At 40.4% G+C, this 16,151-nt stretch overlaps 1 protein-coding gene across 3 annotated transcripts in view; it reads right to left on the bottom strand.

Annotated features, from left to right (window-relative positions):
- Nucleotides 1-16,151, bottom strand: part of RARB (retinoic acid receptor beta) — a 321,227-nt gene that overhangs the window by 88,603 nt on the left and 216,473 nt on the right. For 2 of the 3 annotated variants that reach the window (XM_074900540.1, XM_074900541.1), the window contains exon 1: nucleotides 3,578-4,157. The exons of the other annotated variant lie outside the window; for it this stretch is intronic. In XM_074900540.1, coding sequence (XP_074756641.1) covers nucleotides 3,578-3,734 — 157 coding nt within the window. In that variant the 5' untranslated portion in view covers nucleotides 3,735-4,157. Of the gene's footprint in view, nucleotides 1-3,577; nucleotides 4,158-16,151 lie in introns of those variants that run through there. 3 annotated transcript variants of the gene reach the window in all.

The raw sequence follows: 16,151 nt of genomic DNA, 5'->3' as shown, positions 1-16,151 counted from the left end.
ATCCTCTCTGGGCAAACACACTTCCCACCAAACTGAAATAAGAACTGTAGACTACATGAGCCTCGACATCCTATTATGTCTGCTGCCATAACCATAACTTTTGCCTTCATCAAATTTCTTACTCTTCTAAACCTAACAAAAAGTGGTAGGCAACAGTTTTATACTTGACATGATTAGCTGAAACACTACATACTGCCAAACAAACTTACTCTTTTTTTTTTGTTTGGGCCTGCTCACTTGTTTTTTTGCCTGTTTAATTAATGAAGACGAACGAAGACTTCTTTTAATGGGCTTTTCCAAGGCCAATCTCTGCCATTCCTTGCAGCTCCTCTCTCAGGGCCTGTCCTGTTTCCACTTCCGCAGTATTTAGTTTGTTCACATTTCAACAGAAGTTACTCATTTTCTCTCAGTATTTGGTGTTGCTGCACTACGAGGGAGCAGAAAATTCTACCTTACTTTAAAAAGTATAAATTACTCATTCTTGCAATCTTAACTCTTTTGTCCTCTTAGGACTATTCTTGTCTAACTTGATTATACTGATCTGATTTTTATCTTATGAGCAAAGGACTGAGAATGGCTCATGATTAAAAAGTGCAGCTGGTTCTACTCACATTTCTGAGTCCGTAATTTTCCTTGCAAATAAATAATTTCTTTTTAAGCCTACAACAATATAACCAATATCACATAAAACATAAACAAGTATGAGCATGAAATTAGGTATTTTTCTGTGTGCTCATAACACATCTTTCAATACACAGTGGCTAACCTTTGCATTGCAAACCCATAGCAGGTTTTTCCTCCCACAGGGGGGAGGAAAAAAATACCACACAAGTTAAGGTCATGTTTGGGTTGTGCCTTACTCTCTATTTTTACTTTGCAGACCCTCGTGGACTAGAAAATTTGTGATGCTGCAGGAGTGCGCTTGCTTAGTGAATCGTAACGGGATTAACATAGTGAAGATGTGCTGAAGTTGGAGACCTACAGCATTCTGCCCTAACCCCTGCAATGGCCAATTTTGTTAGCATTTCAGTTGAAACTCTGATGCTGTTTGGCATTGTTACTGGCCTGTTCAGAGTTCGCACTATCCATGTATTATTCCCTCAACAACCATTTACCTTTTACTCTACAATCACGTCTCCATCAAAGCAATATTTCTAAGGCCTAAAGCAATGGCTGCAGGTGTACTGCTTTTATGGCAGAGCCAAAAATAAAACAACAAACTAGACAAAAAACCTATCTATTACATGTCTAATAATTTCAAAATTTGGTTATGATTACATTCCATTAAATCACAGAGGTCTTCATAAAAATAGATAATCAAGAAACACTTGAGTTAGAATTAAACATTGCTATCTTTGTATTTATAAGCACTGAAGCAACGTTGAAATCATTAAAAGCTTTCTGGACCACAAAAATTCTGGTTTTGTCATTATTTTCATGAGATGGAAGATTAAACTCTTAGATGTTGAGAGAATTTTAGTATTTTATAATCTGTTTACATATATGTACCCATACACATAAAGTGCTTACACTTTCTTCAAAATTTAAAACAAAACTTGCTCTAGAAATCAAACAGAATTCTTCATTTGGACCCTAACTAAATTGCTTTTTCACATTTCTATACCATTAACTTTCACAGATCAAATTACAGCCACCGTATTATGATTCAGGTTTCATCCTGATTTTAAATTCCCATGTAGTGAAGATTAATCCCATTGCTTACAAAGTTACGAGACTGGATTCCTGAATGCATTTTCCTAGATTTTTTATTTACTCTTGTTAATATGAGTTTCTTTGATTAGCTAAACTTTGCTGTTATCAACACTTGTCTCTTATCACAGGCCCTAGGCAAATTACATATTTACCACTCATTCCATTCTGATAAGGGTAATCCTGTGTTTAACTTGCCCAAGAACAAACACCATATATTTTGTTTTTAAGAATCTTGCTTCTAGGTATTAACAACATACAAGAAAATGAGCAGGGCATTTTTACAACAGAAGTTATCTAAAGAATATTTTGTGAATGTAAGCTTTTAACGACAGCATATGCGTCCTACTCCAGGAAAGTTTATTTAATTCCAAGTTTCCGCAATACCACCGCTGAAGTTACACTGAAGTTTAAACCATGGAAGAAGGAAAACAGATTTTTAGTAAAACATCTGCTTTGGGTTTTTTATTTTCCCTAACTGATAGCTAGTAACATTATTTTGAAGTAAAAGCTTTGTTTCATTTATTGTTTGAAGCATTTTGAAAACAGCGCGGAGAAAATAAACATCCCATGCTGAACTTCACAGTCTAATTTTAATTGTAAAGACATCAAAACATTTGCAGTGTCGCAGGCTGGTAGTCACTGATTTTTACAATTTTGTTTTCATTACTCAACCCACACAAACGTCATACGGTGACTGAAAACTTTTGAGCAGAGTGAAAAACACACTATTTCATCAAACATTTTAAAATTTGTTTTTCAATTCCCCCCTCCACCCGTTTGAGATAAATCGTATCAAAGGGAGAACTATTCTAATTCCTAGGTAACTTTATAACACACCATAAACCAAAAATTTCAAACGGTATTATACGGTTAATGGTGTACTGAAGTGACCGAGAGCATGCTAAAAACATTTTGATAGATAGCCAAGTCATTTATCTAAATCACCGTCAGAGCAGTGAAGCATCCTGCAAGCTTTTATGCAGAGTATAAGGTGCTGCTTTCTGGCACTTTTTGTCATTTCTCAAACTTGAGACTGTGGTGTTAAAATACTGCCATTGTTTAGCATCTATGTATTTCAGCAACAAATCACGACCCTATAACGTAATAATACATTTTCAGAAGTGTCCTACCACTAACTCTCCCTCTTCTGTTACCACTGCCACACTGCCTGAATCATAAGGTATAGAAATAATTGATGGTTAAACTCAAAGGGTGTTCACAGTAAGTAGTTTTCTAGCAAAACAGCAACTTCTTAGAGCAACAAAGTGAAGAAGAAAGGTGGCAGCAAGGTCAGTACAAAGAAATATTGCCTTTTCTTAGGAAACTTAAAACTACTGTTGGATTTTTGGAATGGCACCTACCCACTGCAATTCCACATCTTTGCAAGAACTGTATGAAGCAGCATTTTAATTGCTTGGCTGCTCTGCTAAAATGCACTTCGAGACAACATGTATCCAGATTACCAAATGTGGCACAAAATCAGATTAAGGAGGCAAAGCAAAAAACTACCATAGAGATGTTATGTAAATTTGCCCTTCACTGGTTGGAGTTTTGCAAGTATTTGCCATATTATATTATAATTTTATGTGTTCCTGCTTGGCTCCACAACTATTGTTAGGATCAATATGCTACATGAGATGGGATAAACAGAAAGCAGCCTGGTGCTTCTCTTTTTTTTCCTTTCTTGCCAGAAGAAAAAAAAAAAAGGCTTGCAAACCACATATTGCACAAAAAACTCCCCCCACCCCTCATTACCCTTGCGCTTAATTACAACTATTTCTTTTTTAAATACATGCAAATAATAAAATAGTAATAATCATAATCATAACAACTTTAAAGTGGAAAAATAACAGTTGGGACCTACATTGAGCACTGTGCCGGTGTTGCCACTCTGTTTGTGCCAATCCACTGAAGCATGCTTTGAGAGCCTTCTCCTGGAGCATGCAGGAAGACGGACTCGCAGTGTAGAAATCCAGCATCTGAGCAGGGCTCACTGCTAGAACATCCATACAGTCAAACATGATTCCCCCTGCACAGAATGCCTGCAAAAGTGCTTTCCTCTAGGTGTGGAGGAAAATGGCACATAAAAGTACACCCAACTCCATCAAACTCTGCCCCTTTTTTGGCACGTAGGCTGTTGGTCTTTTTCCCAGACCAGAATCATGAATTATGACAGACAACACAGCTAAAAGCCTGTAATTGATCCAAATGATCATTTACCATTTTCCAGGCTGCCCAGCCAATCCAGCAAGATGGGGGGAAGCGAGCCGCATTCCAAGTTTTAACTCCCATCAATTTCCCCCCAAATTTCTTTAGAGTCAGTCCCACTCCTCGGGCGCTCGCCGGGTGCGTGCCGCGTCCCACGCCGCGCCGATCGCCCGCCTCCCCGGGATAAAACGGCTCCGGTAGGGACTCGGGATCCCCCTCGGCCGTGAATAGATCCTTCTGCCTCTGAACAGCTCACTTCCTACTACTTGTGTCACAGGGAATGAAAGATTGAATTGCCTAATATATGCGAGTGAACTTTCCGTGAACCCTTCCCAGGCTGCTAACCTTCAAATGACCCAAGCGGTCTGACATCACCAGCTCCCAGGATTCTCACACGCCTTCACAACTCCCAGCAGCCCTGCAAAAAAAGCAGGCAGGCGGGCAGGCAAACGCTAGCCCCAGCCCTGCCGGAGTCGCCCCGCTGGCGCTGAGCGGGCGGCAACGGTGGGTGCGGACGGGGAGGCCAACTTGCAAAAAGACCCAAAATAATACAGTTTAAAAAAAAAGCAACAATGAGGAGGAGGAGGAAGAGGAGGAGGGCAAGTGGGGGTGGGAATTGAGACAGCTATCTTTTTGGTGGTTGTAGAGAAAGGAGGATTTTTTAATTCCAGCTCCATTTATTAAAACTTATATGCCGCCCCCCCTTACTTTCCTCCGTGCAGAGGCCGCAAGCAAGGCGCAAGCATCTGCCACTGTACCAGAGCCGAGGACACGGGCTTCACCCCAACTCCTGGAGCAGCACACTCCAGCAGGGACTCCCGTTCAATGCCACCAGCACCGACGGCGACCGGTGCCAGCCCCGCTCCCGGCGGGGACCTCACAGCCCGTCGCTCCTGGGGTGGGGGGGTCAGGTTCCACCTCTCCTCACCATCCCTTACCCTGGCTCCTAAAGTCACGCAGCGCTCCCAGGCCTCCCCGATGGGCCAGATTTGTCTGGCATCCCATTTGCCTGGGAGGGCCTGTCCCCCGCACTCAGCCCAGGGCAGGAGGCAGCCCCACATCCCCGCTTCTCCCCAGCCCAGCTGCCGCCGGGTCCTGCCTGGCTCTGATTAGCACAGAGGGGCCGGGGCCGCTCCCGTGGCCCCGGAGGGGCTGTATCAGCTTTCAGAGGGCTAATGAGCCCCAGCTCCCCGGGAGGGGAGAGACGCCACCAGCAGGTCCACGGGGAATGGGACCCACACCAGGGTGGCGGGAGGGGAGACCGCGGCTGCCTCCTTTCTGGGGCCGGCAGCCCTGGCCACCCCCTCACAGCCATTTTGAAGGCACGGGGCTGCTCCCACCAAAACACCCACTGACATCTCTGCAAAACCAGGCTGCCAGCAGCCCTCTCTCGTGGCAGGTAGGTGACAAGGCCTTCCCAGATACCTGTGGCCAGGACGCCATAGCCAGCACGATGCTGGCCCACCGTTTGCATCACGCCAGCAAGTAGCCCTATGATTTTTAGGTAAATAACCACCTTCTGCAAAGTCCTGCTCACAAAGACTCCATCGAGGCCTCTGCCAGTCTTCATTCTTACCAACACTTTAAAAATGAAAAACAACAGCCTAGAAACACTCCCTCTGCCCCACTGAAAAGGACATGAGCTCAACGACCACGTGCACGCCTTCATTTTAAGTGAATAAGCCAAATTGCCTCAGCCTCGGTGGACTGAGCACTGGCCCGGAGCAAGGTTTCCCGAGGCACGGAGGAGCCCCGCTTCCCGCCCCAAAGCTAGCTTGAGTTCGGAAACTGGAAAACGAAACCCTCGATTGCTGCCTGCTTCTTGAAAAGCCCAAGATGGGAGTCAGGCAGAGTGCGCAGACATGGCACACAACTGGCAACCGTAAAGAAATGCTGGGGAGACACTCACTCTGGGACCTATGCAGCCACTTTAATGGATGCGGGATCCCTTCTCCACAAAAAGTCCTTTGATGAACCGAAAGCTCTCTGACAATGCCTGCAGATTGTATTAACAAAACTTTTCACACAGGTTCAAGAATTTATATAAAAAAAACCAAAACAAAACCCCACACACAGCACACGCACTTGTTCCCTGAAACTGATATACCCATGTTGAAAACCAGCAGCCAGCAAACAGACCTGCTGCAATCTGGAGGTGAATCCGTTTGAAGAGATAAAAACAAAAGCTTTTCTTAGCCTCCTTTCCCTCCAACCAGAGAGAGCTCTGGCTGTCCCTGCAGCAGGCTGCCTCTCTTCCCATCCTCCCCTCCAGGCAGAAGAGTTACAAATGCTGGAGTTTAACACTGTCTTTTTAAGGACGTTCTCAGTCCATTGGGGTGTCCTCCCCCAGCCCAGACTCCTCCATAGCTGAAGAAGCCCCTGACACTCTGTAATCCAAAAATTACGGGCAGTGCACATTTATCGAAAAAGCCACCCTTTGGGGAAGGCTTGTTTAAACCATTTCAGCACAGCAAGCAGCGTTTACTATATTAAAAAGGCAAGTGGAAAAGTGGCTAATTTTTTGTTAAAATCTCAGCTGTTTATGTTGCTACAATTTTGTTTTGAGTAGCAAGACTAAATTAAAAGACAGTATTTTCTAACCAGACAACACAGGACACATGAGAAGTTTGGAACACGTAATGTATCACCACAAAAATAACTGGAAAGGATGACACAAAATGTTTGTCTCCAATTTAGGGAGAAAGCAGCATTTTGTGTGGACCAAGGCTCTTGGAACAGTTGAAGCTTATGCCAAGAAAAACATATTGCCCATGTGAGTTAAAATAAACAAAATCATATAAACAAATACAGTTATGTTTATTCCATTAGCAGTCTTATAATACCATATTTAAAAATAAAACCTGTTTGTTGTACCTCAAAACGTAGACTGGCAACTTCTGAAAGTAAATGTCAGGAACTCATGCTTAACTGTGTGTGAATTAAAAAAGATTGCTTTTTCTCACTGTATCTAAATGAGCCAGGTAGCTCATCTTGTTTTATTACGAATAATAGTTTTGCTAATGCTTATACTTATTACTAAAATCACATGTAATTAACAAATTCTTCAAATAGTCTAATGGTTTGCTTGCATATTGTTTCTACAATACAGTGATTTATATATCTCATATTTCACTCTTAAATAGCATGATACTAGTTTTTCTTAAACTGAGTATCGGGAAAAGATACATTCATAAAATGGGAGGTATTTTCTAATTAAGATCAGAACTAGCCATAATTATTGTGATAACTAATAGCCCTCTAATTCAAATGTAATGAAACTTCAAGTATTGCCACATATTTTAGATGCCTACACAGCTCCCATAAAGGTGCTAGTAGGCAACAACTCTCCAATATCTTCCACTTTATCCATGCAAAGAAATTGTGATTTTACATCACTGCTTTGATCTGTTTTCTCTCAGACTGTGATGGGAGAAACTTTACGATAAACATATTCTTAGACACAAGTGAAATAAAAAGCAAAAGTTCAAGTCAGAAATCTATTTCCTTTGGTGTTACTGTATATTTGTCAGTGTGACATAGCACATTTGAAACCCATAATCATAAAACAAAAATTTACAGCCAAGGTTTAGGGTCTACATCTGTTTCTCTGTTTTTTGTACTGCAATTACCCACTGGACAATTCAGAAAGCAGCACTATGAATCATGTAGTGCACACATGTTTGTGCTGGTCACTTCTTCGTTAGTACAAGAGGCTGAGAATGCCGTAATATGCTTCACCGAGAATTAGCTAGAATTAGGATGAGTCTGCTGGGCTCTCTAATAAAAACTACTTTACTAGAAGCAGCAGTGTACTCCTGGAATACTACAGGCATATTTATAGGATGGAAAAATTAAGAAGTACATGCAAAAATTCTCCAAAGCAAAGTGCCTCAGATGAAGCAGACTTTTTTTTTTTTTTCCTGCATGCATTTTACTATTAATCAAATGTAGCACTCTCTTGAAACAGTTTTGACAACAGAGTAAATGGTTACTAGTGAATGATGTGTGTGTTTAAGCAGTGAAAGCAGAGACAAAGTGATGTTTTCTTCTACTCCCTAGGCAAGAGCTGACACTAAGCTTGCTGCCTCAGCTTTGATACTCACAGATTCCTTTGTGTCAGTTGCTGGGAGAATCACTGGCAGTTCACTAACCCTGCCGCACACACAGGGGCTTTGATTTTTACCTCTTCATTGAGAATAGATGTTAATACGAAACACTACTTGTCTGCCTTGGCGTGGGGTTTTTTTGTGGCTAGTTTTTTTGTGTTCCATTATCCCCCCCCCCAACTGGTGATACAGGGTTTCAAATCTGAAAACCTGAATCCCCCTTCACTACATGTATTTTTTAGTGTTGAAGGATGTTTTCCTTGTGTCTCAAGCACATGAATGATGTCAAAAGATTATGGGGAAGGAAATCACTGGGTCACAGGAGAATGGCTGAATATTTAAAACTCCAAGGTAGTGCTGAGGAAATGGGTATCAGTCCTGAGCAAGAATTGCCCTGAAGAAAATAAAACAGTAAAATTACTGGCATGAAATGGCACAAATGACATGGAAAAACATGAAATACAGTGAAATTAAGTCAAAAAGGGATTTTTTCTGACTGCTATATGCTACTATGCACAGCTCGCAATGACTGAAACAGGAATTTGCACGTAACAGGAAGAATTACTCCAGGCCTGAAATATAACAGAAACTGGCGTAGGACTATTCAGTGCAGAGTAGTATTTTATTTTAGATGGGAAAAGCAGAGCTAGTCAGCTCCAGACCCAGAACATGGGCACGCAACCAGTCTGCAAGTCACTTACCGATAAAGGCTTCTTGTCTGTTTTAATCAGTGGATATGTATTTGTGAAGATGCCTTTAAAGCTGATTGTTTCACTTAAAAGCTATAAAAATAATTCATCTCCACAAACTTGAGTACAGAACCACGATTCTTAGAATCCATACTGTGTTTTACAGTCCTCTGGCCTGGAGCCAGGGGAAGAGATCTGCCCTATATGATAAAACTGGAAGTGTATCTGCTTCAGCAACCCATTTCTAAGAGTGACTGCTACTAGATCTTTCCAAGGAAACTATAGGAATCCCTAGTGATTGGCGAAGTATAACTCATCCATAGGTCCTCTAATAGCCTGTTCTCTAACAGCAAATCACTTAAGCATTAAAGCATGAGATTTAATATGCTTTCCAAATTTGTTTTTGGTAATAGCCCTGATATTCTAGATATTCATGTATAGCCAATGTCTTTTTGGATTGTGATAAATTTTTAGCTTTGTGACACAGAAAGAGGTAGTGAGTTACTGGGCTTTGAGACAAAGAAGGCTAAATTTTTTTTAAAAACACTGTAAAACGCCTCCACGCTGCAAATAAAGGAAAACGTAGACCAAACCACACCTCTCTGAGGCCCCAAAGGCTAACTGCTGTAGGCTCCAGAAGCGTTGGCAAAAAGGCAATGACATCATGTGCCTAAAGAGAGGATGACATGCATTTTTGAAAGATAAAAAAAGAAAAAGCATTATTACATTAAAAATTGGCTACATACTGAATCTACACTTGCTGTTTAGGAAGATCCTGCAGTGCAAACAGCACTGCTAAATGGCTTCCAGAAAAAAATAGAAGTAGGGGGAAAAAAAAGTTTGTTACATTTTGTTTTCTTTTTTAAATGACCAGAAACTGCTGCTTCAAGGCTTAGCCAAGAAAGAGATTTTTACTACTAGCCTATAAATCCCTCAAAACAGAGTTATAATGGAAATGCTGAGGTAACGGGAGTGCCATGCATGGCACTGACACATTGCATTATATAATCCAGGGAGAATGAGGGCTGGGAGATCTATAAAACGTAAGTAGAAGCAAGATGTAGGAAAGAGCAGAAGAGCAAGTAGAAATATTGAATATTAAACTGCAGAGAATAGTTCTTCTAACAATGAAGTTTCCTGTATGCCGAATATGCTCATGGTTGGCTGAAGGCAAAAGAGCGCAGAGCTCCATTAAAAATAAAATAGAGATTCCAAAAGGCTATTCGAGTTTGTTTCTGTCTTTTCTTAGGGAGCAAAGATAAATGCAAGTTACCTAACAAAAGGATAATGTTTCCTGATGTTCTGATATCCCCGAAAGGTGTCTCACAATGTGTAAATAAATAATGTTAGAAAAAGCAGAATAAATGGGAGTTCCAAACACAGACAACTTAAAACCCTAGTCGTAACCAGAATCAGAATAGAAACTGGGACAAGGGTATTTCTAGAAGTTCACTAATGGCAGCTTAAACTCTTAGTGAAAAGTTAGCCCTAGTGACTTTCTTCCAACAAAAGACCAACATTACCAAGCAATAACTGGAACAACAGCTCAGTGCAGACATATATCCTAACAAAGACTATACCTTACTCAAGCTGTATTTAACTTAAGACAGACTTACTCAGCCTTTAGGGCTTGTGCTCCTGCACTGCTGCAGGGACAGCCCATATAGAGGGATCCCAGAAGCCAGTGCTAGCTGACACATACTTGGGCAGAGCTCTTGTCACATGAAGCCTGATGCAGATGGGATTGGATTATGCCATTAATGTAAACTGCAACAGATCCACAGCTCAGCAGCTTGACACATGTATTCATGATAATCCAATTCCCGCTTACCTAGTTCCCAAACCTACATCAAACACTGAAAGAAGAGTCCAATATCCTATCTGTGGGCATCTTAAAAGCAAAATGAAGGAGTGACTGGAAAATGTGCTGGCATAGCCACCTGACTAGCAGAGGTAATGACAGCAATGACAACGTGATGACATCATCTGAAATCCCCTGGTAATGATGGCCATCGTGCCAACACCTCTACTCTGCCCGCTGCCCTAACTCACCATGCAATCACACCTTCATTTTATTGTGCACTCTCTGTTTGGGCACAGTTTGGAAAACAGCTTGCATGAATTTTTGCTGTAAATGTGGTAGGATTACCACGAAACTGAGGTATGTATTTGGCAAATTGGCATCCCTGTTCTTTTTGTAGAATATGTGCCATCAATACTGTCTGAATTCACTGAGGGCACATGTCCTCTCATGAACATTGTTATCACTAACTTTATTGATGTAGCCTGAAAAGTAAACTTCGCTAAGGGGGTTAGTTTTACAAACATACAGGTTATCATAGTGTAACTACCGTCAAGCAGGTAAGGGATTCTGTATATCCCTTTTATGCTCCAGTAACTGTGCAGGATTGGGCTGTTGCAGGTACAACGCTTTCAAAAAGGAAAGATCACTTCCTCACCCTACATTGTTACACCAATGTAACATTCAAATGTAGACAAGATCTCAGAAAAAATCAGGCTGGGCTGGACTCCACTTGCAAGCAGTGGCAGCACGAATGATGTCCAGTCTAAAATACTTGCAAGATGTTTCCACAGTTTCAAACTCTGCTACAATACACCTATCAAACTGTTCTTTGGTGCATTCCTCAAGTTCTACTTGACTTCTGCAATTTAAGTCCACAAATAAAAATCGTCACGGTCTCAACCTGCTTCATTAAGCTAGTCCCGTATGATTAAATAGATCTGCAGATTCCCATACACTTGTTCTGCAAGACTCCCATAATGGGCCACAGAAGTGACTGAATGTCCAGACCTATTATGGTCGTGCTCAGGGAATCATGACCGACACACATGCTTTAATCAAAGAGGACTTACAGAGCTGGGGTGCAGTTAGAGACTGTGGTGGTAAACCGCATATTGCCCCAGCCATTGTGCAGTATCATGAATTTTGTGCCCTTATGGGACCTTTTGTGGCACATGTTGTGGAGGATGTGCAAAGTGGTCTCTAAGCATATAACACAGGTCTATAAAGCTTTCAAATTCGTTTTGCATAAATCAGACAGAAATTCTTCCTTTTGATATCTTGAGCCTTCTTCTGACTGAACAATTCTGCACAGACCTTGCCTTCACACTGAAAAAAAACATTCTTTTTAACCCATCCACAGTTTTGGGCAAACATCTTCAAAAACAGGCTTCTCATTCATGGGACACTAATCTTCCATGTATTCTTAACAGCCTGTCAGAAGAACAGACTTCACTCATCTTTCTGGGGAGACATGCAAAGAAGAACGTGTGGAAGGAAACTCTTTCTTTTGCAAAAATGGCTCCAAGATCTTGCCCTTACTTCATCCATCCATCCATCCATCCATCCATGCATCCATTTTGTCTTTGGCATGAAGTATCCCTAAGTATACGCCAGCAGACAGGGTTGCGGCCCAACTTCCTCATGGAATTATTGGGATTGATGGATGGGGAAAGTAAACTTCAATCCATAGGAGGTTTAGTAACAAGAATGAGGCATTCTGAGAAACTTGTTGGAATTCTCCTTAAAAAGTACAGCATCATGTTATCTACAATCAGATCCTAATGACCAAACTAAATGACAAGTTAGTGAATACATGTTTAATTTAAAGACTTTATTTAAAGACTTAAAAAAGCTAAAGATCCACCTGCCGGATTCCTAAATTTGTCTATAACTTTTTAATTTATTTATTATTAAAAAAAACCCCAAAACACCGGGCTTACTGAGAATAAGTGCACACCACTAATACTCAAGTCTACTCTGCTGGCTGAACAATGCAGGAACATTATGTCACTCAGAGGCAGGACTTCACAAGCACGTAAGAAAGGCTAAGAGCTTTGCCAACACAAATTATCAGACAGAACTTCACTGGAAAAAATGAGGCACAAAGATCTAAGTGAAGTGTAAAACTTACTGAGAATTGAACGACATGTTGACAAATACCACTCCACTCTCTTGCTTCCTATCAGAACCAAACAGCCGAAGCAGAGATTCCTAAGTAGTGTTTTTACAGGCCAAGCTTAGTCTCTCCCTCATCTTATCAGTAGCCTTCAAAGGGACTGTGGGTGGATCTCCTTCAGGAAAAAAGAAAAAACAACAAAAAACCCCCTCAGAAGTGCCACCTCTTCCATACAAATACACTGGCGCAACCACAGAGGCTTTGCTTGAGCTGTGAGACTTTGAGAAAACACACCTGGCTCTTTTAAAGAAGAAATTAAAGAATTCATGCTTCAGCCCTCAAGCCTTGAGTAGCCTTAAGAGGACGAATAGCTAAAGAGTGAGTCTAGTCAGGACACAGGGAAAATGAATACTAGCTTCTTGAAATACCTTAGGAAGGAAGGAAGAGCTTAAGGTTGAGACACTTAGCTACTCTTTCTGCACACACAAATGGATTGAAGGCTGCATGCACAGGTGAGAACAGAAAGGCTGGAGGCAGCTTTCTGGAAGTCTGAAAGCAAACCAAGGCATGAGCTACTAAGTTCTTTAGGAAATGTCATCTTTAAAAGTTTTCTAGTTTTGGTGCAAGAGAGATCTTTCTACACACTAGTCAAAGTTGTCAAAAGCAACATTTTCAGGGATAAATGCATACTATTGTACTGTTATTTTATGACATTGGTGTGGAATACAATTATTTAAGACTTGGCAGGAGAGTATGAAAGAACCAAGAGTGTAATTCCAGTTCAGAAAAACTCCAATAACTGACAACACATAAGAAACACAAGATAGATGCATTGTATTGTCGGGCTGAGTCTCATTGGCTGGAAACCCTGACTCTCCCAGCAGGACTCAGTTACATAGCAACTCCTGAGGGCAGATTAACCCTTTCCCAGTTAACATATCTGGCATGATTTAAGAGAACTTTTCCTCCTCCTGCTTCAGAATAATTCTGTAGGTTTGCAAAAAATGTTTGGAAAAAATGAGTCAAGTGCTACTAGGGTAAAGTAAAGCTATCTGACTCACCACGGGATGCTGATGGTACAAGGAACACCAAATGAATGCAGGGAGTTCAGATCAGTCTAAATTGTCTTTTATATCATCAGCTGTCATGACATATGCAAAACGTACAATGTACTTTTCATAAAATAGTTCATACTTAGTCTGTGGGGATCCTATCTGGACTGCATTTATCAAGTACCAATGGTCTGTTTCACCCAAAGTCTGCCCACCCATTGACTTCTCCCTGGATAATTACTGAAGCATTAAAAAGTCCTCAGCTGGTACAGATAGTACTTCATTAATCCATAAGATAATTTTTCATCACCAGAGAATGTGTTGCTTTCATCAAAAATTGCACAGGCTGGTAACAGTATACTCTTAAACTCCTGCAAATCACATGATACTAGTTGTTTTTTTCTAATAGACCTTTCTAATTAATGGCATCATGTAATTACATGAGAATCTCAAATAATTTCATTACAGCAATTTTTTTTTTTTTTAGAACCGCATTACATTTATGTGTATATATGTTATAAGCACAAATACATATATACAATTAGCATAATAATATTCCTGCTCTCCTAGTTATCAGGAATAGCAAAGTTTGGATCTAAAAATGCCAACATCCAGGGCAACAAAGACTCCTAAAGCTCTCTCTTTTTAAAATGTTGTCATTCAGCCCTGTTAGTTTCCCCGGTTGTGAGAGAGCGAGACAGACCCAGGGGACCAGGAAGGGCACACGTCCTCACTCAGGGCGTACCTCACACCGTCACACTTCACTGCTGTGAGCCACAGCTGTGTACTATTAGGGAAAAGGAGCTACTATGTTTCCAGTGGGGAAATACGAGATCAGACTGATGTGATACACACTAATTTCTGACTCTCTTCTGGCCGTATTGAGAACCATCTATCTCATTTCTTCTTTCCCTTATTTTTACACCCCAAAACTGGACTCATGGTACTATGGGCACTAACGCACCACTGACACTGCCCCATTTCAGACAAGCAGAGTAAGCCTATACCTTTTCTTTCCACTGGAAGACCCAGGGACGCTCTCAGCTGAAGGTACAGAGGAGAAAAGCCTTGAACCAAGTCGTCTTCTGCTCCCCTTCCCTCACCCACCATCCTCACACATGGACACAGCAGGTCCTGTAATGCACACCTCCCACCAACATCTCTTCATGGGGGATATTCACTGCTCAATAGCAGCTCCTAACCTTCTAGGCCAGGAATTGTCAGAAGAAACCACAAATTAATTTTCTCTAGTAACAGAGAGAATGCTGTTAAAGGGTTTTTTTTTTTCTTACTTGCTTTAAAAAAATTAGGTGATTTTTTGGTATGTTTAAGACATGCCTCCCTTTTATAAACATATCACACTCTAGAAGTTCATCTATATTGTCTTTGTATGCTCCTCTTAGACCACTTCTAAATCTAGATGGGATACAAAGATACCATTTTAAATTATGTTTATTATTTAATATGGCTTCCTGAATATCTTGAAAGCTCTTCTTGAATAACAGCTGACGACTTCATAAAACTAAGAGTAACAATATAGCAGATGAGAGATTAGTCCAAAGGGAGGTACTTGAAAAATATTTTGTAATCTGAAAATTAATTAGCAAGAATCAATTGCATTTCTTATTGGGGATTTTTTAACCAAAGTTTATATTTTGCTATCATTATTTATCTAAAACTATCACTGACTACATTGCAAACTTAGCCTCTGAAAGTATAAAACCTGAAGGACTAGGTTCAATGTGCTTATGTTCTGTTCAAAGTACCTTTTCATACAAATGTCAATGTAAATGTAACAAGTATTTGTGTTCTTCATTAAACTAATGCTTTCCTGCATAATAAACAAGATGGTACAAAATATAGGTGTATTCCCATGTCCTGCTACTAAAGTAGGTGATATCAAAATAAATTTGCAACCATATCATTATATCAATCTCCAGTATTAGTGCATCAGTACTATAACCATAATTAACTAGCTGCAGGTCAAATTTCTAATAAATCTTTACAAATTAAATGTATAATTTGTCAAAACCATATGCCTTCATAAATTGATTATTCGGAATTTAGAAGCTTTTTAATTAGGAAGAAATTTATGCAATACCATGTGTAATAATTACGAATCAGCTCTTCTGTGATATTTTTGTACATCAGCAAAAATTAAAACATTGGAAAACATTACCAGGTCATTGCAGTATTTCAATGTCAAAAGAAACACATAGTTTAAATGTAGAGGTTAAAGATATTTTCCCGTATCTTTTACATCTTACATAGCTTTATGATCTCAGGGCTGGAATCATTAACCAAATACAAAATCAATGAGAAAAAGATCTAATCTGACCAATTTCAAGCACAGAGTCACTAAAAATGATTTATGCCACTGTGAAACTTTTTTATCGTGGTTCTACAGTTTTACTAAACAGCATATATTCTAAGTCAAACCTCCATTTTATGCTACACTAAACA

The sequence above is a fragment of the Athene noctua genome, chromosome 2 (assembly GCF_965140245.1).
Source record: "Athene noctua chromosome 2, bAthNoc1.hap1.1, whole genome shotgun sequence".
Lineage (NCBI taxonomy): Eukaryota > Metazoa > Chordata > Aves > Strigiformes > Strigidae > Athene > Athene noctua.
The sequence above is the reverse complement of the archived record's forward strand: the minus strand, read 5'-3'. Positions and strand labels throughout refer to the sequence as shown.